Source organism: Tuber melanosporum (assembly GCF_000151645.1).
Source record: "Tuber melanosporum whole genome shotgun sequence assembly, scaffold_210, strain Mel28".
Classification (NCBI taxonomy): Eukaryota; Fungi; Ascomycota; class Pezizomycetes; order Pezizales; family Tuberaceae; genus Tuber; species Tuber melanosporum.
Window position 1 is genome coordinate 60,978 of NW_003298876.1, and position 20,876 is coordinate 81,853.

At 42.9% G+C, this 20,876-nt stretch overlaps 1 protein-coding gene; it reads left to right on the top strand.

Moving 5' to 3' along the window:
• Positions 1-14,350: 14,350 nt before the first annotated feature.
• On the top strand, positions 14,351-17,165 carry GSTUM_00000679001 (uncharacterized protein; the record flags this gene model as incomplete). XM_002838002.2 has 4 exons in its annotated part: positions 14,351-14,906; positions 15,071-15,098; positions 15,167-15,912; positions 15,975-17,165. Exons 1-4 carry the CDS (start codon positions 14,595-14,597, stop codon positions 17,163-17,165), a joined length of 2,277 nt encoding a protein of 758 aa, XP_002838048.1. The 5' UTR covers positions 14,351-14,594.
• Positions 17,166-20,876: the final 3,711 nt, after the last annotated feature.

A 20,876-nucleotide genomic window follows, 5' to 3' on the forward strand; every position in this document is an offset into this window, starting at 1 on the left:
GCGGAAGAGCCATTCGATTGTGGTAGGGTTCCATACTGCCAATATCCGTCTTCCCCGCTTCATTGCATGTGTAGTGCCATATAGTAGTTCACTAACTTGATAGGTTTTTCAGGTCCATATCTTGAGTCTCCCAAACTACCCTTTACTGGGAACCCTCATCTTTCTCCACCAATAAATCCTCCACAATCATCTCATGGATGTTGCTCTTTTTCTGTAATTAGATGCGATTGTTTCCCGCCACTTTCATCCCTTGGTATCTGTTGTCAGGTCAACTCCAACATACCCGTATCCTATGTCCTGCTTCTTCACATCTCAAGCACAGTTTTCCATTCATCTTTCTCCTGTATTCTTTTTTGAATAGGTTTAAAGCTGGTTCTGACCTTGCTTTATCCAATTCTATTGGTACGCCTGGTAATAATCAGCTGCTCTTGCTTTGAGTTACTCATGATCTGAATGTCCCATCCACATCCCTTAATGCTTCCACCATCCTGTACGCTATGGTATTCTACATGTTGTTTTGAACCATTAGCAGTCAATCTTTCTTATCGATGGCCCATCTTGCAAACCTTTTCAACATCGTGAAAGCAAAGTCTGAATTTTGCAATACTACTCATAGTCATTTACTACAATTCATTAATAGGATGCTGTAGAAGGTGGCATAATTGAATTCTTGCCTCGTATTCTAGTGGTTGAGATTTGTTCCAGCATGCTGAAAATGTTTGCTTTCCTTGTTGGAGTTTTTCCAACTTTCATCTTGCTGTCTCTTTAGCATTAGGGTAGCTAAATTGTTCAAAAAGCGTTGCCTTGAATTCGTCAAAGATGACCCAATCCCTTCACTTCTGTCCATCTTGGAAAGGCATAATCCATTATCCGGCAAATCATATTAATAGTTATTCCGCATACGGAATTTTGCTATTGTTACATTGTTCTCCATATCCTTTGACTGCGAAATATCCTTCGCATTGTGCTAGAAATATTCATAGTTTATTTTTGGCTTCTTCATATATGTCTAGTTCCTTCGCATTTGGTCTTTGTACATTTTCTTATCCTGTTATCATATTTCTTGTTGCTAACATGAATGACTGCAACTGGCTTTTTGTCTTGCCTAAAATATGGATTCCTGGTGCTGGAGTGGCCAGGGCCAGTGGCGCCAGTACTACTGATTCTGATATCCTTCTTGGAAGTGGGGTTCTGACAGGCGAGCTATCAACTAGTGATCTGTTTTCTGGTATTACTAAACATGCTACCCTGGAGGACTCTGCTGAACCATGTTCTAGGATATCGCTAAATTCCCCTAGATTCAGGTTTTGATGTGTGATGTTGATATCTCCTTCCGTATCTGGATTGAAAGAAGCTAGCTTATATCATTTGGTGTCGTTCTTGCTGACATTTTATAATGTAATGATCCCCCTTCGGATAGTTCGTTCTTGGTAACAGGAAATGATACTTCTCTTCTTCTTCTCCTTATAATAGCACTAGGCCTATGCCTACACTACCAATAGTATAAGACCTCTGCCTTCTATCAGAAACACCTATGATAAGCTTTCTCTAACTCTTCTTCCTGAAGAGTATTCTTGTCATAGTAGCAATGAAGATCATGACAATAATAAAGAGCATAAAGGTGTTTTATATTTGTTAAACTAATAAGTAAGAAACGTACTTAAAACAAAGCATGAAGAACCTATCCTCCTAGACCGTACCAGCCTCCTTAGATAGTGCTCTTCCTACTACAATTAATGTGACCCAAAGTGATCACATGCATGAGACAAAATCATAACAAACTAGTCATATGACTAAAGTGGTTACATGCTCAGAACCCATGACCTCGTAGCATGGTCATGTGCGAAAACTCATAAACCAATTATAGCATACTAAGCAAGTCATATCACCCTAATTGGTCACATGCACGAAACACATAACCTTGTAATGAGGTCATGTGCGAAACATAAATCATATCCGTAAGGCATTCCGGCAAGGCATACTTGCCAGGCACAGGTCTCATAACTCATAATCGAGTCCTGTGCAAACATAACAAATCATAACATAACAAGTCATATGACCTAAATGAGTCATATGCTCGAAACAATAACATACCTATGACTCATAATCATGAGTCATGTGAAAACCTTTTACATGCCAAGCCATGTTCTTGATACAGAAAGAGATTTAATATATTAAAAGTTAGCCTAAACCTATTATCTGCATAAAGTATTATAAGATTTCTCTATACTCAATTTAAAATTTAATAACAATCTGGTAAAATCTGCTACCATGTTATTATTTTAAAAATAATGCTTGAAATATTCAAGTAAAACCATTGTACCACTTTGAACTCTAGGAAGTATCCAAAATAATTGTCTGTTTGCCAACCTATTTAATATAAGTTGTTTGTTTTTTACATTAATATTACTGTATAAACATTTTCTGTTTTGGTAAAAGAACACATCAGAAATACTCTGGATATACTCTGCATACTCTTAACAACAAACTCACTTTTCAGACACAAGGTTATTGTTTTTGCTTATGAAAGTATATTGCTCTTGTCCTATTTAAGCCTCATTGCATAGTACTCTATTCTACAGAATTGTAATAGAATATTCCATGAATAAATTATAGTTACATATTATCCTAATATTATATTAATATATTTATAGTTACATTAGTTATAACAATGTCATCTTCAAAATTGGAAGTTGGATTTCAAACTTATTAATTTTACTATAAATGATTGAGTCATTACATGATATATCACAAGAAAATTGGTTCTAATTTTCATTAAAAAGCTAACATAAAGGTTATTCTTTTGGAACCATACTTAGAGTTGACTTTACTGACTAAATTGTGGATGTTAAAGTGTAGTATTCTTAATATCATAGCAGGTTACTCATTCTCTTACATAATTTTACTTATCCAATTGCTTAAGTACTCAGCCTTGTCGTTAATAATACATTCTAATAATTTTTATAGTATTAGTTAATAAATATCTTGATCTGATACTCAATACAAGCATTATGGATGCAAGCTCCTTGGCTAGTAAGAGGAGCAGGAGAAGAAAATTAGGAGGTACTTTAAATGAAGTTAATAGAATGAGAAATGTTTAGGAACTAAGTTTATGCATAGAAAGAGGAATAGAGCATCTACTCTAGGGCTAGAAAACCACAAAATGGAAAAAGTATCTGAGTACAGGGATCCTGTGTTTTTGCTTGCGCTCAGGTTCCTTACACACTGACACTTTGCCATACCTATTGCAAATCCATGTTATCAGGTACTTCTTCCCTATCATTACTGCCAGTACTCGGGTATGGACATGGGTGACCGGACAGCTGGGATCAGGGGTGTCCAAGCTTCTTGCTGATTTGGGGAACCCCTATACCAGACCCATCATTGTATTCCCTATAAGCTTAGAACTGTCAACCTCCAGAATGCCTGGCTGTTCGGTCACCCACCTCCGTCCTCAAGTAGCCTGCTGGACTAATATAGTATGGCTCTGGCCATGTGGTCGTGTGCAAGTGTTGTGCAGGTAACAGGTATGCTTGCGCACGATCACTGTTCCAGTGCTGAGACAACTCCAAATTCAATATTGAGTACAGTACAGCACCCTGGATAGGGTGGGGAAGTATTAGGACATGGAAGGAAATGCCTGCACATAAAAATGTGCTTAACTATTCCACAGGTGACTTTATTTTCCTTTTTGGGCCATCTTGTGGTTTCCAACCACGCCAGCATTGTACAGTCATGTCCGTAAAGTCTTCATACCCCGGCGCAGCAACGGTGTTGTCCTCCATCCCCACAACAACCGCCTCTACCATGACCCCTCCACATACTCGAAGAGCTAGAGAAGACCAAAATAAGGAAATCTATGCCCTGTATAAACATACTGATATGGGGTATAATAAAATTTCTAAGGTTATGGGTATCTCTCAGGTAACTGTTCAATCAGTAGTCAAAAGAGCTGAATCAAGAGATGGAAATACCCATGATGCCCCCAGATCTAGAAGACCAACAACAATTACCCCTCAAAAAAGAAAGATAGTGGAGTCCATTATCAATGCCAAGCCTCATTAAGCATTATGCGACATTACCAAAAAAGCAAATATTGGTTTGGGAAAGACATCTGTGGATAAGATCATATCAGAAGCTGGTTTTAAGCTTCTGATACCTAGAAAAAAACCTTTTTGGAGGAAAGGACAGAAGGAGAAGAGAAAGGAGTTTGCTAGGAGAAGGAGGAATTGGAGGAGTGCATGGAATTGGGTTGTTTTTGTGGATGAAGCTACTATTATCTATGATCCAAATCCTACTGGCAGGAAGGTCAGAGTTAGACCTGGTAAAGAGCTGGAAGAAAAAAACTTGAAGCCTAGCTTTAAGTCTGTGAGGACTAGTATTGGAGTCTATGCTGCAATCATGAAGGGTGGCAGGACTGAGTTAATTCTTTGTGAGGAAGAGGGGGGAGGAAGAAAGAACCAGCAAAAGAGACAGACTTGGCCTCAATTCCCACCAATATGCAACTGAAATCCACCAGCCATACCTCATCCCTTTTATAGAAGGTCTGGATAGACCTTCTGACAACATCTACCTAGTAGCAGACAATGCCTCCTGACATAGTGGTGAGGAAAACAGGGAATTGCAGTCAGACTGTGGTTATCAAAAATTGCCTTGGCTATCCAACTCACCAGATCTTAATCCTATTGAGAACACTTGGGCTCTGCTCAAAAGAGCCCTCAGAAATCAATTCTCCAGGTTGGATAGGAGGCCTCACAGTGTTGCTGAATTATTTCAGGCAGCAAAGGAGGAATGGGATTTAATTTCCCAAGAGAAGTTGGATGGGTGAATAGATAGGATGCCTGAGAGAATACAGGCTGTACTAGATGCAGATGGTGGTCAAACAAAGTGGTAATAATATTTTCTTAAGGCTTATTAGTTCTATTCATACACTTTTCTTAATTGAGTTATTTGAATTTTTTTTCAATTTTCCATGGAGAGGTGTTGTGGTTGTGTGGTTGCACCACCGAGGTATGAAGACTTTACAGACACGACTGTACTCGCCAATCCGCAAAGTATCCAGATATTGAGAAAACGACTTCACAATATGGAATTATTGCGATAGCCGATACAGTTTAATACCCCGTGAGATCTCACGGATAGAGCCATTAATATATAGCACGACCAACTCCCAGTCAGTTTCCCACACCAAGATACTTCATGGGGAGTCTTTTTTAAGTCCATAGGTTTTTTAGTTTCTCGAATACCGGGAAACTCGCCCTAAGGTATATATAGCTCCTGGATACCCAATGAACTAGCTAGTACTCATGTCTCCGAGCCAAGAATGGGCACCTGTTTTGGAATAGTGCCCGTGGAGCCATATGTGGCAAAGTTTTCAAGCTGCTTTGAAGATGGCAATGGTGGCGCCCATAATATCACCACAATGACTTTCAGGCTATGAAACTGAATACTGTGTACAATCAAATAACTAAATTGCTGTTGTCTTGTCAGTTAAGGTAAGCATTTAATTACTCTCAAAGCAAATTGGGGAATGCAGATAATAACAATATAAACAGTATGACAAAGGGAAAAAGCCTCACCTGTGCAATGCGAGGAGCAATTATTACTCTCTATAAACAGGGACAAATGCCATTTGCGCAAATCGCACTTCTGTTGGATCTGCTGCACGAAACTATACATAGTACCTCCAATAGGATCAAGGTCAGTATAGAATAACTTGAAGATTTATTAAAAAGAAAAAGTTATCAGATTGATAAATAAGGTAATAGGAGAGGTCTCAGAGTAGCGAAATAAAAGACCTTTTGGAAGCAGCAGGTATGGACGATAAAAAAAGAGACAAGCCTGCTGTAGCACAAAGGTTTCCACGGGGAAGTGAGGTTTCTGAGAGGTTAAAGAATCTTGCTATGCAAGATGAAGAACACCGTGTACGGACTTTCCCACAGATCGCATGAGAAGCTAGCATACAGGCCGTTAGTTCCACAATATATCAAATAATGCACGAGCATCATAATCTCTACCGCTATTCCCCTTGCTACAAACCTATTCTTGATCTGAATACAAGACATAAAAGGTTAAGATTTATTGATGGGGCTTTAGAGCAGCCTATCGAATTGTTTGTATACTCAGATGAGATGATCTTGGAGGTTGGAGCACCCTGAGGCCGGAAGAGAATTATAAGAGTAAGAGGGGAAGATCTATATCAAGTACCTTTACAAGATAAAAAAAAAAAAAAAAAAAAAGGAAATGGGTTTAGTTTAATGGTATCAGGAAGCATATCATTAGGCTACAAGAGTCCTATTTGGATATGGGTAAAGGAAACACAGGAGGAGCAGAGGGAAAATGAAGAGGAACTGCGGCAGGAAAATATGCAGAAAGCAGAACGGGTTGCACAACGAAGGATAAATGCTCTAGTCCCCAGTAGACAAGAGTTTCACTATCTACAAGCACTCAATCGTGTGATTGATTGGTACAATCACCAGCACGTACCATATGAGACCCGCCGTGTTCACCGCCGGCCTTACTGGAAATTTGCCGATGAAACTCAAGGATGGAGTACAGGTGGGTGTATGGACTGGTTTCTCTACTGTAAGCATGTCTTACATGAGAGAGTCTATCCATTTATTAGACAAATTCAAGCTGAAACTGGACGAAGATGCTGGTTGGTCTAAGATAATGCTGGAAATCATACCACAGCTGCCAGTGTAGACCAAGAAGCTCACAAACAAGGTATTAGCCATGTTCCTTTCTGGCCTCCAAATTCCCCAGATCTAAATGAAATTGAGCCATGTTGGAACTACCTAAAGGACTGGATGGCACAGTATAACTTCATTGACAGTAGTAATGAAACAAAACAGCAGGTTCAAGAGGCATTATATTTGGAGTGGGAGCTCATGCCTCAAGAACTTATTGACCGCTTCTGTATGAATTTTCATGTAAACTTACAACATGTTTGAGCTTGTGAAGGCGATAACAGGTTTAATGCTTGATCAGATTACTTGATATCAGAACTGGGGACTGGCAATGCTTCTATTAAGCTTGATGATATTTAGTATTCAAGCTATTGAAAGAGGGTGGTGTATGTACTTACTTGTAAAGCAGCGTTGTCACTATCCTGTTTATGGGCCCACGGCCACTATTCCGAAAGCGGTGCACATTCTTGGCTCGGAGACACGAGTACTGGGACAAACAAGGATGGAGAGAAGATTACTTAATTCAGTCCTACAAGTACTAGTACAAGTAGACTACTCTTGTCTCCAAGCCAAGAATGGGCACCGCTTACGGAATAGTGGCCATGGGCCCACAAACAGGAAAGTGACAATGCTGCTTTACAAGTAAGTACATACACCACCCTCTTGCAACAGCGTGAATACTAAATATCATCAAGCTTAATAGAAGCATTGCCAGTCCCCGGTTCTGATATCAAGTAATCTGATCAAGTGTTAAACCTGCTATCACCTTCACAAGCTCGAATAAGTTGTAAGTTTACATGAAAATTCATACAGAAGTGGTCAATAAGTTCTTGAGGCATGTGCTCCCACTCCAAATATAATGCCTCTTGAACCCACTATTTTGTTACCTCACTACTGCCAATGAAGTTATACTGTACCATCGAGTCCTTTAGGTAGTTCCAATATGGCTCAATTTCATTTAGATCTGGGGAATTTGGAGGCCAGAAAGGAACACGGCTAATACCTTGTTCGTGAGCTTCTTGGTCTACACTGGCAGCTGTGGTATAATTTCCAGCATTATCTTCGACCAACCAGCATCTTCGTCCAGTTTCAGCTTGAATTTGTCTAATAAATGGATAGACTCTCTCATGTAAGACATGCTTACGGTAGAGAAACCAGTCCATACCCCCACCCTTTACTCCATCCCCGAGTTTCCTCTCCAAATTCCCAGTAAGGCCGGCGGTGAACACGGCAGGGCTCATATGGTACGCGCTGGTGATTGTACCAATCAATTACACGATTGAGTGCTTGTAGATAGTGAAACTCTTCTCTGCCGGGGACTAGAGCATTCATCCTTTGTTGTGCAACCCGCTCTGCTTTCTGCATATTTTCCTGCCGCAGTTCCTCTTCATTTTCCCTCTGCTCCTCCTGTGTTTCCTTCACCCATATCCAAATAAGACCCTTGTAGCCTAATGATATGCTTCCTGATACCATTAAACTAAACCCATTTCCTTTTTTTTTTATCATGTAAAGGTACTTGATATAGATCTTCCCCCCTTACTCTTGTAATTCTCTTCCGGCCTCAGGGTGCTCCAACCTCCAAGATCATGTCATCTGAGTATACAAACAATTCGATAGGCTACTCTAAAGCCCAATCAACAAATCTTAACCTTTTATGTCTTGTATTCAGATCAAGAACAGGTTTGTAGTGGGGAGAATAGCGGTAGAGATTATTATGCTCGTGCATTATTTGATATATTGTGGAATCAGTGGCCTGTACGTCAGCTTCTCGTGCAATCTGCGGGAAGGTCCGTACACAGTGTTCTTCATCTTGTATAGCAAGATTCTTTAACCTCTCAGAAACCTCACTTCCCCGTGGAAACCTTTGCGGTACGGCAGGCTTGTCTCTTTTTTTATCGTCCATACCTGCTGCTTCCAAAAGGTCTTTTATTTCGCTACTCTGAGACCTCTCCTATTACCTTATTTATCAATCTGATAACTTTTTCTTTTTAATAAATCTTCAAGTTATTCTATACTGACCTTGATCCTATTGGAGGTACTACATATAGTTTCGTGCGGCAGATCCAACAGAAGTGCGATTTGCGCAAATGGCATTTGCCCCTGTTTATAGAGAATAATAATTGCCCCTCACATTGCACAGGTGAGGCTTTTTCCCTTTGTCATACTGTTCATATTATTATTATCTGCATTCCCCAATTTGCTTTGAGAGTAATTAAATGCTTACCTTCACTGACAAGACAGCAGCAATTTAGTTATTTGATTGTACTCAGTATTCAGTTTCACAGCCTGAAAGTCATTGTGGTGATATTATGGGCGCCACCATTGCCATCTTCAAAGCAGCTTGAAAACTTTGCCACATATGGCTCCGCGGGCACTATTCCAAAACAGGTGCCCATTCTTGGCTCGGAGACATGAGTACTTTCCCCCGCGACTATTACGAGACTGTGCTAACCTCATAGGCTATTGGACAAGGTTTTAGTCACGGAGATTGAGAGCGGCCGGAGATAGTGCATTTCAAGAAGTTCTACGGTACATGGGTAACAGCAGACCACTGGTACGAGTACCTGTAACTCACAAGTCCCCTCACTGCCGTGCAGATCATCCAATGGCTGATATTACCTTTTTATGATATCAAGATATCACCATGTTGGCTTTTCCACATCCCGAACGAACCTGCTCTGAGATTATTTCTGATAACGTGATGAGTATTATTACCATCATTATTAACGGTGCGTACGTACCTGGTTGGGACAATTCTATGCGTACCATATGTAATCTTAACGCACTGGGGCTGTACTGCGCATTTTCGGTGATTTGCTTGCTATTTACCTTGTCGTTTCTTTCCTCTGCTCCCTACCTATCGACCTGTCAACCTGCTTGGCTGACTGACTGACTGTCCATCAGTCCCCTCCTCTCTCTTCGTCAAAAGTCGCTAACGCCAGTGGAGCCAGACAAAACTCCTAGTTCGCCTCACCTGAGGCGTTGCGAAAGACCTGCTAAGGTCAAATCCGACTTTTGCTCGCCTTTACCAAGAAGAAATGTGATGGAAAATTCTGTGGGCATCTGCAAATCAATGCGAGCCATGCCTCGGGTGCTTCTCGTCTGGGGCAGGTATGAAATGACACGGTACAGTACGGTGCCGGTACTCGAGTACTGTACGAGCACATGCAAAGGGACGAATGGAAGCTGCAGGAGGGAACTTTCGCCGCCGCGGCCCCGCCAACTAACCAGTTCAAGTTCCGTCCTATCCTGTTCGGTCTTGAGCGAAGACCAGCACTCATTCAAAAAAAATAAAAAAACGGGCTACACCCCAGCAAGTAAGTCCGATGTGTGATTCTTCTGGGCCGCCAACAATTTTGCTTTTTCCGGGTGTCACTGGTATTGTGTGAGAACAAGTACAGTCGCACCTCGCTATCCCGGACAGCCAAAATCTGAAGAATCCGTCCGGCACAGCGAGGGATCCGGGACAACGGGTCAGGCTTTGGTGGAAAGAAATTCAGAGTTCACAGAGATTCGTACGGGACAGCGAGGTATCCGTATTATCGAGATCCGGGACAGCGGGGTGTGACTGTACTCGTATGATATTGTACTAGTACTAGTACAAGTATCAGTCGAACACGAACTTTTGTGTCCGAATTTAGTACTCGAGTTCGGGCGCCCAGATGTGCACGAACTATTTGCCATACGGTATAAAGGAGTTCCCCCTGTGTTCGAGTTCATTATGCCTTGTACGTGTGTACTTGTAGTAAGCTTTGCCTACAGATGCAGAAGAAGGGAGGGGGGTTGGATAAGACGATAACGGGGTTTTGTGTCTTGCACTCGTACTCGTACTGGTACAAATTGATATTCCTAATTTGTATTTTTTTTTTTTTTTTTCACTGATCTGAGCGAGCACTACGGCTCGGTTTGGGATGATGGCATGGGTGATTTTTTCTTTTTTGGTCATCAGGATTTCCTCCAGAACGAGGAGGGTACGTACGAAATTAGAGTTCATGTTGTTTCTCCACACTGTTCCAATACCGGTACTCTTGTACGAGTACAGTACCACCGCTCTGTGGGGTTTTTATTATTATCTGTTGCCAATCGATTTCTTAGGCAGTGGCACTCACCGCCAGAGCGGTGAGGCGCCTCAAAATCTTGGGATCTAGGCGGTGGTGGTGGTGGTGCTAGGGTATTACTGGCCAAATTTTGGTGAGTGTAACCAGACCGAAATCCAATTATGATTCCTTTTTGAAGGTGGAACAAAAAGTTAGGCGAACCCACCGTGGTGCCCCTCCTGCGGCACTGGTTGTGTTTTGCTACAGTACTAGCAAGATGTCGGATAGGCCCAGCTAGGATAAATATATTGGACTAATCACACTGACTTCGCGATATTACTCTCCCCGAAGCCGAAGTGACCTGCCAGCCAACCGCCCTTCACCTACCCTCACAACAATGGCGAGGGACAGTCAGCAAAATTCCCTTCCCTCCTCCTTTCTCACTTTGCTTGTCTCTCTCACTCCTTCCTAACACCTCTACTCGAGTACTCGAGTACTTCCACCTTCAGAGCAGACATTGGCCAATGATCCCTGTCTCCCGCTCTCAAATAGACTATTCCATGATAGTCAGAACAAGAACCCCTTCCCCCTTCCTCAAGACTCCGCTCCCTTCTTCCCTCCGCCTCCCATCACAACCGGTGACGCTGCCGTTGCGAGGGGGGGGGTCTGTGCGGTATAGAGGGAAAAAGGGAAGGAATGAGAGAGAAACCCCCCGAAAAGAACTCACAATCCCGCCCTGATATGACTATTGTAATTCTTGATACAGCTGTCCCGATGGACTGTCGCAGCGAAATTGCTGATATTTCATCTATTGGGAGTCTCGGAGCCATATGTTCGATATCTAGTTTTCGCTTTTCCTTTCTCTTCTCTGATTTTACTTTTCTAGTTCATATTTCGTTCCTGACCTCCTGTGGTCTTTTTTTGGGGGCGGGGGTCACCCCCGATCGAAAGCCTCCCTTGTGGTACGAAAATTCTGCATATTTTTTGGTTCTTTCCTCTACCGGTATGTGCATAGCCCCACACATATTTCGACAAGAGGCACGGCAGGCACGTACCGTGTAGTAGACTTGTGAATGGAATTTCTGTGTTGCGGAAGCCAGCCTACTAATCTGCAGAAATCGATCCGCCGTCGACCTCGTGGGAGAAGACTTTTGAGAGTGAATCCACTTCTCACGAAAGGGCAAAAATGCCGTTTCCCACCATGGCATTAACCTCTCCCTGTCTCTCCCTGTCCTTCCCTGTCCCTCTCCTCTTCCGCCTCTCTATCCCTCTATGAGTACCCCCCTCCCCCCTTTCCCTCTCCTCTCGTCATCCGATGGTGCCCATTCCACCTTCCTTCGGTTTTTTGTTGCGTTGCATCATCTATGATATCGATAGTGATGATACCCGGTGCTTCCCCACTTTTTTCCTACATCCTCTCTAATGTTTGGATGTGCAACTATAAGGAGATAGGTTGAATTGCGGGTCTGTGTAGGTTTCGAATTGCCCTAGGTTTTCTTTTGGACCAAGTTACTGCCTAAAGTAATTGCTATACCGGATTTCACGCTTTTCTTGCTGTGGGGTGCTTGAGGGCAGTACCGTATCATCGGAGTATCAGGGGATGGTATCATATCTTCCTTATCGTAAATCCACATCTGACTTGACTCGTCCACTACTTTACCTCCCACAGCTTCCCTTTTTCCCCCTCTTTACCATAATATTATTCTAATGGAGGGCAGCAAGTATGGGGATGCATAGACTATGGTGCACTGCACTCTACCATATCCTGCTACTCGAGTAAAGCCCTTTCCACACCTTTAATTATTTGTTTTTTAAAGTTTTTTGCCTGATCTGATTCCCGCAAATCTCTTCCTGCGCTCCGAAGAAGGAGGAGGTCCTTCCGAGCCTTTAGATCGACCAGTCTGAATCAAAGGGTTCCTCGTCTCGTCTTCCCCTCTATGCTGAGTTTGGTTGAAAATGAGTTGAACATAGATTTGGGCAGGGTTACTCTGCTTAGAGAAACTACCGGTACCATCTGTAATGCTTTTCCTCTTCGCACCTCTCCTGGGGAAGTGTGCCTGCCAATCTTGTTGAACACCAACTCAAAGTGAGCAATCAGGAGACAGGCAACGGACAGTGCAGGGCTGTCATATCACTTGTTCCCTTCCTGCTTGCCCTTTCTCTGGCACAGACTAGCTACTTTCGATCCTTGTACCTTCGATGCCTGATTCCCTTGAACAGAAAAACCCTTCCCCTAGGCATGCTTATACCTGCATTTTCGTCCCGCTACCACATGGTTTGTTTTGCCCCTTGACCCCCGCAACCATGCGATTGAACGCACGGGGTTAGACACCTTGAATTGTGATGCAGATGCCTCAGCGATACCGGTACTCGTAGAGGCATCTTTTTTTCTCTTAATGGAGAGATCTGGAGCTCAATTCGCGCCTCTCGTGCAGGTCTCTGGACATCGCTGGACGGTACATACATTGGAATTGCGCATTTTCCGAAGTCCGGATCCCCATCCCCACTGTCGGCGGAAGCTATCTCTGGACAGGAAACAATCCGGTAGGGTAAGAAAAGAAAAGAATTCGGAGGGGGATGAGCTTGTTTACTTCTTTTCATTTGATTTCTTTTTTTATTCCATTCTTAACTTTTCTTTTCTTTTTCTTTTTCTTTTTTCTATTGAGATACAGGTTCCAAGAGGTAAATGTCGTGAAGAGCTGCCGCTTCTTTTTTTTTTTTTTTTTCACTTTGTTTTTTCTTCTTCCCCTCGACCTTTTTGTCTGATATTTGATCCGTTACTACTACTTTATTTTCTTTCAATTTGCCACTTTGGCTCACTCGTCGTCCAAAAGCTACGGTAGTTCTACGGAACTCAAATCTCATGAGAGTTGCCGGTATTTGGTAATACCTATATCAGAACTTGATCTATATCCGGTCGTTCCACCAGTCACCTTCCGTTCATCGGGGCTTATGTACGAGTGCTTGTCTTCCCTTTTCCTCCATATATAATTTTTCCTTTCTTTTTCCCGCTCCTCTCTTCCAATTCAGATTTTGTGGGGGTAGGCCTCCCTGGTCGATCCTATTGCTCGAAGCAGCAACATTATCGATCAGCTCCCGATAACATCGAACCCCCTTTCGTTCCTGGTTCATTGAGTTCCTAAGTGTCAGAGTGTCTAATACCGCACTGTAGTTCTAGTTCAAGAACGAGCCCAAGGAACAGCGGGGGGAGGCAATTATTTCCTCCAAGAGCGAAAAAAGAAGGGTCAAGAAGAATAAGAAAAACTCAAGACTAGGAACGGGCTGCATTAGCCTGGAATTGTCTGAGGACTCTAACTAGGGGCTCTCCTTGTTCTCCGGGCTTGCTTCTGGGGGGTTGTTTCTCACGGACGGCCTCCTTTTTCACCGAGTCGTTCCTTTGAACTGTGTCTGTCTAAGTTGTTCTCCGCGTCTGCACGGCGGGCTGCCTGCCGTTCTGTAGCGTCCACTCAGTTGTTCATCTGTTCCTTTTGAAGACTTCCCCTCCCCTCTCCCACAGCCTCTCTCTTGTGAGATTCTTTTTTTTTGTTGGTTTTAAGGAAAGCTCGAAAACAGTGAAGGGTCAACCACAGCGGCGAGCTACCCAAGACATCATTTTGCCATCATCAACAATACCGGTAACACTGGGAGGGACACATTAAGTGACTTGAGAAGAACAGGGTTGTCAATTTTTCTTCTCGCCTTTTTTTTTAAAAAAAATTAATTTCATTCCTTTTTCGCCGCTCTTCCTCTTTTAACCCCTTCTAGCTCTTTTGCTCTTTTGCTCTTTTCTTTCTTTCCTTCGTTCTTTCCTTTCAAACAAACGGAAGGGCAAGAGGTTTTTACCTTGCCAGAATATTTTTACTTGGTCATGACGGGGTTGTATCGAGCTTCGTCTCATATCACACCAGACGCGATTCACTTTACAACAACGTCATCAGCCTCAACAGCGCAAACATCCGCCGGGATTCAGAGCTTCGACAGCAACGCTGGCCTTCTCGGCGGTAATGCTCCTTTTGATCACCCACCTCTGACTACATTTTTTGTTGTGCCAGAAGGCGGAAACATGACAACTGGGACAAAACCATCAAGGGTTCGTAGAAAGAGTGCTCCGGGGGCAGAGACTGTAAAACATCGCCGCACTAGGTCAGGATGTTTTACATGCAGAACACGTCGCGTCAAGGTAATAAGCCTCTTCCCAATCGTGAATTGCAAGATCACAGTGTTCGGATGCCCCGCTATACACCCCGCTTACCTCCCTCCCGCCCCGCACAAACACTCCCCTCCCTAATTTAAACTATTGCTATCGAACTCATCCATTGACTCTGTTATTCTTGATGGTCCTAGTGCGACGAGACGCATCCTATTTGTGAACGTAAACTCACCACATCACCTTTGGATTGGTTAAAAATTATGGCTACTAACATAGGTCCCGGTATACAGGATGTCAAAAAGGTGGAAGGGAATGCACTTATCCCGAGGTGGTTCCATCCAAATCTACGTCGGGGCAGAAGAATAGACGGGAAAAACCACCTGTTTCGAGGGAAGGGAGTTCGTCCCTTGACGAATTGGAGGAAGAGGATGGATTTGACGATTACCAGGACGATGATAGACCGACTCCTATAGAAGGGCCAAGGTTAAGGACGTCCGCGAGTCAAGGATACTTGAGGGGAACCCAACGTCGCGAGTCGTGGCCATCTTCGTTCGATCACGGTCGACGCGGCAAGCCTCGGAAAACGGGCTCCTCCGTAGACCCTAGCCCCTCGCCGGGGAATGACAATTCGTATTATCCTGACTCTTCGGAGCCTGCTTCTCCGGCTACATCTCTTCGGAGGACGACTTCCCATGCAAGTCTTCTAACCACCGTAGAATGGGCGCATCTTCCCCACGATATTGCGTTTTACCTGAACTATCATCGACAAATGCTTACATGCCACCACTACCTCCTTAAATCCGACAATAGTAATTTTTTTAAAACGACCCTTCTGGAACTTGCTGTGAACAATGAAGCCCTTCTTTATGCTGTTGCAGCATTTTCCTCTTTTCATTACAGTGTACATCACAAAACCGGGGTGTTTCAGACGTTCTTGGAATATTACAACAAATCCGTTGGGCTTCTCAGGGTCTCCTTGGATGAGGAACACACAATGTCAACCATCGTCACCATCCTTCAATTGGCTAGCTTTGAGGTATTATTGTGATAGGCTTTTTTTTTTTTTTTTGACTGTTGACATTTGCTCACGTGTTCCAGGAATATCTTGGGGATTGGATGAATCTTATGGAGCATCGAAACGCAGCAACGAAAATCTTAACAGCATTATGGACCCCAGAGACCATGTCCGAGACGCCTCAACGACGAATGGTATTTAATTGGTTTGCTCATTTTGATGTATTGGTTGCCATGATGGCAGGACACCGGACCACTGTGGACAGCCAATGGACCGATTTCAACAGGCAAGCCGTTCATAGGGAGACCGAAGTAGACCCAGATAGCATCAGCCTCAAAGTTGAGAATGCATCCTGCGAGTTTAGAGACCTCGCTATGGATATCTCGATATTGACTGCCAAACGGTCTCAAGGGCTTATAATCATGGAGGATTTTCTAATAGAGTCTGCCAGGCTATTACAGGCATGCAAATCCTGGTTTGAGTCGCTGGATCCGGCGATCGTGAGTGGAGCTGAGAAAGTTTCAAGGAAGGTCAGCACTATTGCGGAGGACGATTGTCCTTTTGAGCCTGCGGCTATCTACAAAGGGAATAAATGGGCGGTTAATTTCCTCGTGTGCGACTATTACGGCTTGATTATTATGCTTAAACACCAAATTGCTCTCACAAACGGTACAGGACCAGAGGTGTCCTTGCAGGATTTGGCCATAAAGATTTGCAATGTGTTGGCTGCTGTTGAGGTGTATCCAGATGCTCCTTCCGGTGCACTGTTGTCAGCCCAGGCCCCACTGGGTCTTTCGGCTCTTTGGATCCCCAACAACAAACGATATAGGAGATGGATTCAGAAGCAATTGGCCAAGATCGAGCAGATGGGGTATGCGATATTCGGTGTTTCCAATGTGGTCTCGGTTGCTAACGGCGGATTTAATAGTTTTGTTTACCCACTCGCCTTCCGTAATAGAATGTCGGAAATCTGGAACGACCCCCAGCTGAAGCACACCTGGATAACCAACAACACCGAGACGGCCATCGGTATGTCCATCCGGCAGTTAGTTGACATGCGAGACGCGGAGTTTCCTAAGGACTCCGCCAGGCACGATATTAAGGAGATGAGAGCCTTGCTCACGGAGATGCGATTAGATTCTAAAGGCTCTGGTTCACTGCCGACTCCGGATTCTGAAGCCTCCCCCGTTAGTAGCTCTGATATCATTGCGACTGGCGGAGATGACCAATCTTTTCACCCTGCAGTTCAGGGTACTGAGCGCCAATGGCCTTGATATCTTATAATTCTTGCATTACTTTCGAAATGTATCATGCCTGTCGAAGTGGAAATTATGATGGTGGCACACGATATCTTTCTCACCCGTATTTTTGTTCTACTTTTTCTCTACATTGATGGGCTACTTATGCTTAGCAATACATCGGATGGTATCTAAGACATACCATTCATGTTCGATAATTGTTTCTCCGCCTTTTTCTCGTATCAGCCCGGCTTCGGGCTTTTTACTTGTTCAGAGAATAGCCTTTTCTTTTCTCTTCTTTTTCAACTTTACCGGCCATCATTATTTTTCCGTTGTAGGCCACCTCTTACCTTTTCTTTTTTCGTTATATCTTTGTGCTTTCGGCCCGGCGTACCTTCCGTTCTGTGTATTCCTCTGCTCTTGCCCTGGACACCTACCCATTGCATCACTCCTAGTTGTTAATATAAAGGGTATGGGGGGATTTTTCTTACAGATGAGAAAACCAAATAATGGAGCAATGAGTGAAGAGCGTGGGTGGGGGGGTTTGTTGCTGTACGAAATTTTCTCCACAATTATTCCGGTGGCTCTTCTTTTTTTCTATTGTCTCTTTCCATTCTTTGGGTGGTTCTGTGGGGGCGTACTATAATGGGGATCCTGAGACGCTCCCCTTGGCTTAGTTTTCTTGCTTTATTCCCTCAATTTCTTTATTCGATTCTCCTCCTGTGCTGCTCGTTCAAGCAACAGCAACAGTACCAATAGGGGGCGCTTGGTTGAGAGGGCTGGAATTGATAGTTCGTGTATACAGTATCAAGAAGAAAAAAACGATCTCATGTGGGCTATCATAATTTCCGAATGACGTCTACCGTACGATATCACAACCAGTCTGCCAGTGCTTCAGCAAACTACCCAAAGCCCTGGGGAAAGTAAGTGTATCTGCGGGAGTTACACCGCCGCAACAGCCCCGGGAGATCTGGAACCACGCACATATTGGTGACCAACGATTTCCGTGGCAAGTTTAATCATCCAGAACCCTCGTCTCCAACGAATAAAAAACTAGCGGCTGCCTTCCCCTTGCTGTAATTCTTGATTGAGGTTGTATTGCTTGCTTCGTTCTGCCTATCTCTGAGGGTCCATAGGAACCTATCTATGCTACAGGGAGGCGAACTTAAACAATAATATTATATTATAATATATAGTAGAGGTAAGAAAAAAGGAAAAGTCAATGACAATGGTATTGTCTAATGCAACGGTAACAGAAAGGAAAAGCAAGTGAGATAACTAAACTAGTAGCCCAATAGAGTTTCCAAAGAAACTCTGTCCTAATCAACTATGTAATAAGTTCGTCTACTAATGAACTCATACTAGTAATTGTGCATTGACAAAATTAACCGAGATTCAACAATCAGTGGCAACCCACCCCTCTTCATCACTCCACACTCTCAACAGTACCTAAATGAATTGCTTTAAGTCAACCAAGAAGAAACCATTCTGCTCAATTCTTTTTTTTCAATAAACTATGCCTCCTATTCTTCACTATCATGCCAAAAAACCTATTCCCTCCACCCATTTCTCTGAGCTTACCAGGGGGAGGATTCTTGGATTATACAAGCCTCAGATGAGATATCAGCAAATTTCCCACTACCTTAATATCTCCTACACTACTGTCAGAGATACAATTGCAAAGGCACATCAAAAGGGCAAGGAGAATAGGGGTAGAGGAAGACATCCTAAAACTACCAAGTTACAGGATAATGCTATAGTGGAGGAAGCTCTTAAAAATCACCATACTACCTATTCTAACATTGCTGAGCAAGTTGCTCCCAATGTTTCTAGTAGGACAATAAGGAGAATACTTGAAAAAAAGCATCTTAGAAAGTATATGGTACAAGAAAGAGTTAATTTGGATGAGAATCTAGCTCAAGAGAGGTTGAAATGGGCATTAGCTCATAGGCATTGGACAAAGGAGATGTGGAGAAGGAAGGCAATGTGGGGGGATGAGGTAGCTGTGGAAAGGGGAGGAGGAAAGAGGAGAAAATGGATTTTCAGATAGCCATATGAGAAATGGAATAAGGATTGTGTTGAATCTAAGGCTAGGAGAGGGGAGAGAGGGATTAGCCAGATGATGACTGGTTGTTTTTATAGTCAAACTCATGGTCTTTTTTGGCCTGTTTTTCTTGATCATTCTTCTGCTAGGAGTAGAGTTACTGGGAAGTCAATTATTGACATTTATGATTATTATGACTTTCTAGGGATATGGGAGAATATCAGAGAAATGGATGGAAAAGAAGAGGTATTTTTGTTCATTGACAATGCTAAGACTCACTTGCCTTTTAGGAGATGGCTCAGAGGGCAGGGAATTACACTGATAGAAATTCCTGCCTATTTACCAGATTTCAATCCAATTGAAAATATTTGGTCTCTGGTGAAAGGTAGGCTTCACAAGCACTACCCTAAGTGATATCTTATGAAGGGTGATGTCAATGTGGTCAAGAAGGCAATAGTAGAGGCCATAACTCATTTTTGGAAACTTCTTAACCCAAAGGTTTTTGATACTTTAGCTGGATTAATGGTAGATAGAATAGAGGCAATTATTAAGGCTGATAGATGGTATACCAAATATTAATTTCTACTATGTATTTACATCTTTTAATTTGTTTTTTTGGTTTTCATAATAGTGGATTGGTGGGTGAGTGTGGTTGTCATCGCCGAAGATTTTCCTCTGTTGAATCGTGGTTAATTTTGTCCATGTACAATAACTCTGACAGAAATTCTGTCATAATCAAATATGCACCTGATGCATATCTCAAAGTCATATTACAACACCCCTTGTTGAAATATGCACCAATATGCAAAGCGAAACGGTAGAGACTTTGCGTGACTTCAACTCACAGTATCATTCTTACCTATCAACTCAAGAAAGAACCAAAGGACCAAACATATATAGAGAACATACAGAGGTACAGGGCCTAAGTGTTGTATATTCTGCTACCAAGGGAGTGCTAAACTTGCAGGAGAAGGAAAGTAAATATGGGATAGTGTGGAGCAAATTGATGATAGCGGCTTGGAAGTTTGCAAGTGAAGTTGAAAGTTTTTTTGTAGACTTTTTCTTTATGTTCTGATTGACAAAGATGCCTCCTTTGGAGAAATCAGAGTTGACTCGAGATTAGCACAGAGATTGTCAGCTACTTCAGTCGATAGATTGGAAATATGCTCAACTTCAAGAAAAGACATGGTTTTTGTAGTACCTAGTCCAATATACATATACCTCTCAGGCAACTCCTACCAAGAAGCCTGGCCATTCTTCAGTCTTAACTCAGGTACAAATCAAAGACCTTATAGTATATGTGTACATGTCATCACGCAATAGGAGACTTCCTTTTCAGCAACTAGCTGAAGGTAAGAAGAAAAAAAAAATCTTTAAGGTTGAAAAAATAGTGGAAAGCTAGCTAAAGCTCAATAGAGTTGAATTTAGGAGTTGGGAAAAAAGCGATTCGTGTAGCCTTAATAAAGGAGGGCTTTCACCAACGACTAGCAATGAGAAAACCCCCGATTACTGAATGCAATCGAGTAGTAAGACTTGAGTGGGTTCGGCAACATGTTGATTGGATACAGGAGCAGTGGAACTCAATCCTGTAAACAGAATGAACATGGAGTACTGGTGTAAGGCAAACCGGAACTTGGTTGACTAGGAGAGCTGGTGGAGGAGTGTGATCCCTACCTGTTTCGTGGAAAAACCTTCAAAAAAAA